We start from the raw sequence: 8,357 nt of genomic DNA on the forward strand, positions 1-8,357 counted from the left end.
CCAGCACATGATACCAGAGCAACACCACTATTTGATCTACCAATTAGCAGAACTGATTACACAAAATATGAGCCAATAAATTATATGCTTACATCATTCAACGATTATTATGACAAAAAATTGCAAAACAGTGATAAAAGTTTTATTGATTTAGAAGTAAATTTATCAACAGTTAAACAAAGAATAGAAAATTATTTAAAGCAAAACAGATAAATACAAAATGTTTGTTATGGATTAGTAGTTGCAAAATTAATTTATGAATATTATATTATTTACATGTAAGGAGAGAAGCAATAATTTTTCAGTTACACTTTCAAAAATGCTTGAATGAAAGATTTTCCTCTCATCGCCCAAAACCCCAACAAATTAAAAGAATTTCTTCGTAAGAAAAACGAACACATTATAAAATGTACGTATATAAAGTAGTAGTGCAGTACTGAAATGAAATAGGAAAAACTTAAAATAGATTTTTCTCGCTTTTCCCATTGAAAATTGTGAAAAATAAGCAAAATGTTTGTCAAAGGAGTCAACATTTTGCCTATTTTTCATGATTTTCTCGAAAAAAGCGAGAAAAATCGATTAAAAGTGTTTCCTATTTCCATTCATTACTGCAACACTTCTTTATATACGTACTTTTTATAACGTATTCGTTTTTTTACAAAGAATCCGAACAACGAACGAACGATTCGAACATAAATGTAACGAACAAAATGTAAAAAACGAACGAACAAAATGTAAAAAAAACGCTACGAATGAACGAACGGTTTGTTTGTAGATATTCGTGGACAGCTCTGGCTTATAATGAAAAACACTGCCGTGGTGACTGTTCGTGAAAATCAATCAGAACATTGAACATTTTGACTTCAAAAGGGCTGTAACCCTATTTAAAAAGCCGATTCGGTAAAAGTGCCCATATACTTTTTTACTATTTTTTTTTTTTTTTTAAATATTACTACTAATTATGAATCACCTATATATATATCATCTGTATAAACTTAAGCAAATTGTGCAAAAAATATATTTTATTCTTTAGTTTAAAAATATGGAGAACTTAAATTCTGATTTCTTTTGAGGTCACTTCGGTGCTTATATCAATTCAACATTGAATTCGATGTGGTTCAAGTGAAAATGTTGAATGGACCTAAAAGATTTAATTCCTTCGAATTCAAAACATTCCGGGACGATCTGATTCTTGATTTCCAGCTTTTTCAAAAAACATTGCATCCTAGAAAAGGTATGTATATCGAAAATTAATATTTAAAAAATTATGCATATATGTTTTTATTATGCATATAATATCGCATATATGAATGGCTGCTTCGAGAGTTTCATATATTTATTTATTGATTTTTAATTGTTTCACTCTTGCGTGTTCAAATTTTTCGATTCGTTGTACGCAAAGCATTATTCAAGTTTCTATCTTCTATGTGCATAGTATTTGAGTCATAATTTTTCTCAGCTCTTCATATATTTATTGCATATTTACTAAATAAACCACCAGGCGAAGGAATGATGTACGGTGTAGTCATTATGATTGTTATTGTAAATGCACAAACTTGTCACAAAAATTATAGCAAACATAGGTGCGTGTCGTTGCCCCCCCCCTTATTTTGTACCATGACAATTTTTAAATCAAAATTTAGTACTCAATTTGTACTCTTCAAAAATACCATTTTTAAAATTTGTACCACTCAAACCACCGAGTACAAATTGCTCAAACACAGGAAAATCACGAAAAACGTAATTTTTGTATGGGATTTTTTTTTAAACGGGATTTTTTTGGAAAGTTTTTTTTACAGCGATTTAGTACTCAATTTGTACTCACAGAAAATATGTACTTTTGTACACTTTGGTCCCATAGGGTCGGATCACAAATTGTCCTAACACGTAAAAATCACAAAAAAGTGATATTGTTGTATGGGATTTTTTTATATGGACTTTTTTTTGGAAAATTTTAATGCTGGAAAAAATATTTTTCAATTTTTTATGTGCCGATTGGTAAAACTTATTCAACTAATAGTTTCTTTTGAAAAATATGCCTCAGAGATGTCAAAAATGGTAAATTTAATTCGTTGTTGGTTGATTTTACATTAAATACCACATATTTTCTCTCTGTGTAAATAGCTTGTATAAACTATTTTATCTGTTCGTATGCTTATGAGATTTGCCTGTTCTGACAACTACAAGTTTTGAGCCGTATAGATAAGCTTAAGAGGAATTCCTCTTATTCTACGGGCAGTGGTGACCCCATGAGTGTACTTTGCCTCATCTGCTAAGTCATAACATGACTGTCATGGCCTCTAATATTTGAGTGTGCTTTAATCCAGACCAACCGGATGTCTCGGCAATACTCTGTAGTAAATTCTAGCAGTCCATAACTAGGCTATTTTCCACCAAAAAATCCTGAAGTCAGTGAAAAAAGCCACGGTTTCTAACACTCTGTCTTCCAGAATCATACATGTACCCTCACTCATGGAGTAAAGGCCACATTCAGTGGAAAGTCCTGAAGTTCGGAATCATCAGTGAAATAGGCTAAATCCAAATGTTATGCTGAAAGAACTCGTTCAAAATTTGCAAAATTCCTGTTGTAAAACTACTTCGTGAGAATGTGAGATAGCGTTTCCACACTTCTATCGATTATGAAGAGATTATGCGACTTTGTATTTGAAACGTTTACAAATATATTTGCTTTTATTTGAGTTCTTGGCCTAAAAGCCATTTTCATGGCTTTAGATTCAATGCAGTCTTCCAGTTTAGGTAAGCCCAAAAGAAGTCCTTACATTAGATAAGAATCAATATCTGGAAACGCTATATGGAAATATTTTGACAGGAAACCTTCGAACAAACGAACCGGCTAGAATATTTGAATGAGGTAGAATAAAAACTACTTCTCGAAAAATTCAAAATAGAAATGGAACCCAAAACAATCATGAGATTAAAGGAAGTCAAAGAAAAAGTTTCAATAAAAGTGAAATATATATTTTATTTCACACGCTATTGAAAATAATTTTATAATTCATTTCTATTGAAATTTTTTTTAGTATTCGATTTAATCAAAGAATTTTTAACGGGTCCATTTCTATTTACAACTTTATTTTAATTCGTTTTTAATTATTTTTTCATTGGTTGAAAATACGTATGTATGAGAATTGAGAAAAATATCTGTTCAATGGGTATCACATAGCAAGTTTATATGAAACTCGGTATAGAGCACTCAAACAGTGAAAAAAGTCCAGATCGTGATTTAGATGATATGGAATGCGATTTTTTTCATTCTGATTTCACCAGGTGATATAGAAAATTGAGTAGTATTTGAGAATTGAAGAAAGAAAATTTAATTATTTTTTTCATTTTTCACGATTTCTCACCATTTACATGGGAGGCTTGTATGAAAAATACGGAAGACCGCTGAAAAGGCACTGCCGTAGGTCCGTATACATTTAGCGTTTGCCGGCAATACTTGAATTTTTTGATTCTAAAATTTTTTTTTAGTTTGCTTTTATAAAAAATAGGTATCGAAATGGAGTTTGATGTTTTGACTTTTTCAGTAATAAGTTGTCAAACAAATTCAAATCAACTCAAATAAATCCAAATAACAATGAATCATATGAATCGTGTCTTCCCCTAGGGCAAACTGCTGGACAAGTGTCACCATTTACCTCACATACGTAGGCTGCTCCATATATTTCTAGAAAAGCATATACAACGCAATCGTTTTTTATCAAAAATGGCTTTATTGTTTTTCAAAGTATTCGCCATGATGGTCGATACACTTTTGCCGTAGCATTCATGCCACTCCAAAACCGATATCTCCAAAACGTGTGTTTTGAACGCATCAACTGCTTCTTCTGGCGTCGAAAATCGTTGACACGCAGTTTTTTTTTTTACGCTAGGAAACAAAAAGAAATCGTTGGGTGCTAAATCAGGACTGTACGGTGGATGACCCATTAATTCGATCTTTTGAGCGGTCAAATATTCAGTTGTATGATGAGATATGTGAGAGCGAAGCCCGATCATGGTATAGGATTTCCTATATAAACCTTGTAACTAACAACACCTCTAATGCGTATTCCGAGTACTAATCGAAGTTTGTGACAATATGGCCGTCACAGTTTGGCAAAATCATAATGAATCGATTAAACTGCGTTAAAATGTTAAATTAAAACAGTAGAAATAAATATTAATTTTTTACATTTTTGAAAATAAAAAATCTTTTGTTTTTTTTAATTTTTTGAGATTTTCTGTACACAATATTCAAAAATATTAAATTAATAAAAATGAATTGGTTGACATAACCTCACTTTTGTGTCACAATCGTGATAAACCGATCAAATAATTATTGTAAGATAAATAATCATATAAAGATTTTTTATTTTCAAAAATGTGAAAAATTAAAATCTATTTATTTCTACTGCTTTAATTTAACAGTTTAACGCAGTTTAATCGAGCCATATTGTCCCAAATTTCGATTAGTACTCGGAATACGCATTAGAGGTGTTGTTAGTTACGGGCATGATCAGGCTTCGTGTGAGAGCTCACATTATCATGATGAAGAATTATTCTGCGACGGTGGTTAGTTTTTCTTAATTCACCAAGTTAGAATTGACTGTTCTACGATCCTCTAGTGGAACTGTTGCCACATGTCCACTAATTGCGAAAAAACAGGCGACCATTTGCTTCGCAACACTTCGAGCGCGAACAACTTTCGTTGGATTATCTTCACTTTGGAAGACCCATACTGTCGACTGCTGTTTAGTTTCGGGATCATACGCATATATCCACGATTCGTCGCCTGTGACGATGTTATGGACGGAATATGATGCACCGCGGTTATAGTTGTTGAACATTTCTTTGCACCAATTCACACGAGCTAATTTTCGGTCATCGGTCAATTTATGTGGAATCCAACGAGAGCAAATCTTTTTTACGGCCAAATGTTCATGCAAAATCGTGTGTATGCTTCTCATGCTAATGCCCAAGGATGCCTCAATCTCACGGTATGTGACATGACGATCTTGCTTTATCATGTTTCTTTCAGCATCGATAGTTTCTGGAACAACAACCGATTTTGGACGAACTTCACGGAATTCGTCGATGAGCGAATGACGACCACGATTGAATTCAGTAAACCAGTGATATACAGTGGCCTTGCATGGAGCTTCATCGCCAAAGACCAAATGAAGTTGATCAAAACACTGTTGTTGAGATACAACCAATCCAAAGTCGTAGTAAATTATCGCACGAAAATTTTTACGAGTAAAATTCATTTTTTTTGTTGAGACGCAATTTAGATGTCACTGTAAACAATACAAATAGCGCGCGTATGACAGAACGTTCTGAGATCGTTTATGCTACCAAATGTTAAACTTAACGAATATGACAATGGTTTGTATCGGACAACACTAAATATTGCCAATTCTAGAAATATATGGAGCAGCCCTCGTATTTGGATTCATCATGAAAACCTAGCTAACTTTTTCAAACAGTAAAAATTGATCCAAGGATAATCCCGAAACCCAAATAAAAGTCATTTGATTTTTGATAATACTTTTAAAAGGGTTTATGTGTCCGACCCAATGAGTTGTACAAATATATGTACTCAGAATAGTAAATTTATTAAATAATTCGAACCAAGATTCGAACAATTTTATCAAAATTCGAAGAAATTGAAATTTTTAAGATTAGTGCTCGGCACGTATAAAATTGAAAAATATTTTTTCCAGCATTAAAATTTTCCAAAAAAAGTCCATTTAAAAAAATCTCATACAAAAATATCACTTTTTGTGATTTTTACGTGTTAGGACAATTTGTGATCCGACCCTATGGGACCAAAGTGTACAAAAGTACATATTTTCTGTAAGTAAAATTTGAGTACTAAATCGCTGTAAAAAAAAAATTCCCAAAAAAATCCCGTTTAAAAAAAATTCCCATACAAAAATTACGTTTTTCTGTGTTTGAGCAATTTGTACTCGGAACCTACGAGAAAAAAGTGTACAAAAGTATATGTTTTCTGTCGGTACAAATTGAGTATTAGATCGATGTGCAAAAATTTTCCCAAAAAAATCCCGCTATAAAAAAAATTCGTTACGTTTTTCGTGATTTTTTCGTGTTTGAGCAATTTGTACTCGGTGGTTTGAGTGGTACAAATTCTAAAAATGGTATTTTTGAAGAGTACAAATTGAGTACTAAATTTTGATATAAAAATTGTCATGGTACAAAATAAGGGGGGGCCAACGACACGCACCTAGCAAACATGCTGTGTTCGATTTTTGTTTTTGAAAATGAAAAAAACGGCTATTGCGGCTTTTGTAGACCTGGTCGAGAGTTACAACTTTTGTTCTGGCACTTTGGTCTACACCCCCCTCATTTTCACCGCGGTCGACTTGAAGTTTGAAATTTTTCAAATGAATTTTTTTCAATAAATTTGTATGAAAGTGAATTGGTTTTAATATTGTTGTAGATAGTATTAGAGGAGCTATATAAGATAGGCCCATCACGAAAATGCACTTTTGATTTTTTAGGAAAAAAAGTTGCAACGAAATGTTTCTTCGCCCATCGATTTTCAAAAGAGACATCCATCAATATTTTTGCTCAAAATTCATGTATTTTTGAATTCCGCATGCCCAATTTACTAAAGCACCATGAATCGCCGCAAAACTTTTTCCTGCAAACTTTTCTTCAGAGCTCATTCGTCAATCAGAGCATTGGTTTTCATACAAAATCTCAAAATTTTCGCTTAAATGTTCACACATCGACTTGAAATTTTACACGGAGCTAGGATTTGATGAAAAATGACCAAAGCCATGAAATAATTTCATTCTGTTGTTGTCTTGTTGACTAGAATTATGTTTAGTATATGTCAACAAAATGAATTTTTGTTTTTTCATTCGGAACCATTACACTAAACACATCCTGTTTATATTCTGGTATTAACTAGTAATTATGATGTACCTTTAGCCACGTATTTATAATGTTCATTTTTGTCAATTTTTGCACTTCACTGCACCTTCAAAATGTAATCCTAGCAAAATAACGCCCTGGAAATTATATTTTAGCCACCTCTAACCTCTACAACAATATCAAAACCAATTCACTTTCATACAAATTTATTGAAAAAAATTCATTTCAAAAATTTCGAACTTCAAGTCGACCGCGGTTAAAATTAGGGAGGTGGAGGCCAGAACAAAAGTTGCTACTCTCGACCAGGTCTACAAAAGCCGCACTAGCCGTTTTTTTCATTTTCAAAAATAAAAAATCGATGCACCCTAGCGCTTATTGAATTATTCAATGCACATTTTCGCTGACGATTTCACCAATACGCCGGTTTTTGTTACTAGTGCTATTTTGACACAGCTCGAGCGAACTATGTAGCTATAGCTGTACTCCAAACGTAAAGGAACACAATAACTCCAATTCATTGTATGCGTATTGCGTATGTATTGTAAATTTTGAATAAGCAGCTATGATTGATAACTGAGTACAGTATTTGCAATACATAGGAACACACAGAATCGGTTTTAAAGTACTCATAGTGTTATAGTGAGAAAATTTCTTTATAGATTTTAAAAATATAAAATAGAATTCATTCGTAGAAACTTACGATTAAAAAACAAGCACCGAGCATAACAGCTTTCATTCGTACATCCAAATCCATCGGAAAATTTATACCAAAGAAATCACTGTCTGTGAACATTTCACGCGCAAGTCCTGCCCATTGTTTTGGAAAAATAATCATATTCAAAATAACATTTGATTTGTACTGGGTATACATCACCAATCCTGCCCATTCGTACCTGCCCATTGTTTTGATATTTTTCCGACTTCTGTTCCATTTATCGTTAAAATCTGTAATTTGAAAATGGAAATATTATATAATATTCCTTTGTATCATATTTTAAGATCATCACTCAAGTGTTACCTTAAATTCAACGTCCCCACAAATGGAAAAAGTACACAAAGGTCCTTCAATACGCAAAACTGTTTCATTATTATGATTTTTTATAGAAAAACTTGGATAACAAATTGACCATTCTTGTTCGATACGGCCAATAACAGTTCCAGGTGGTGCAGAAACATCCTTGATTTTGAATAATTATATACCCAGAATTTGTTTAGTAAAACTTAATGCTACTTATGACATTGTACGTTTACGTATCAGAAAAATTTATAAAAGTAGCTAAACCATGCGTAATTAAATTAGTAAATATTGAGTTTATATTCACAGTACACAGAAAAAATATCTACCAACTAATCGTAACTAACAAAATATCGTCACAAATCAATATCAGAAATTTTGTGTTCCAAATTTTGGTTTCGTCACTCGTTCTTCACCTCGATACAGGTTTCTCATTTGATAT

At 32.4% G+C, this 8,357-nt stretch overlaps 1 protein-coding gene across 1 annotated transcript; it reads right to left on the bottom strand.

The window, feature by feature from the left end:
* Positions 1–247: 247 nt before the first annotated feature.
* On the bottom strand, positions 248–8,092 carry LOC116351826 (phospholipid scramblase 1-like; the record flags this gene model as incomplete). Its single annotated transcript, XM_031783976.1, has 4 exons — positions 248–1,225; positions 7,601–7,707; positions 7,794–7,845; positions 7,919–8,092. Coding segments are annotated over 4 exons (393 nt in total), but the record flags the coding sequence as incomplete, so codon positions are not given.
* Between the last annotated feature and the right edge of the window lie 265 nt (positions 8,093–8,357).

The sequence above is a fragment of the Contarinia nasturtii genome, unplaced genomic scaffold (genome assembly GCF_009176525.2).
Source record: "Contarinia nasturtii isolate CC-2019 unplaced genomic scaffold, AAFC_CNas_1.1 Cnas_scaffold_6378, whole genome shotgun sequence".
Lineage (NCBI taxonomy): Eukaryota > Metazoa > Arthropoda > Insecta > Diptera > Cecidomyiidae > Contarinia > Contarinia nasturtii.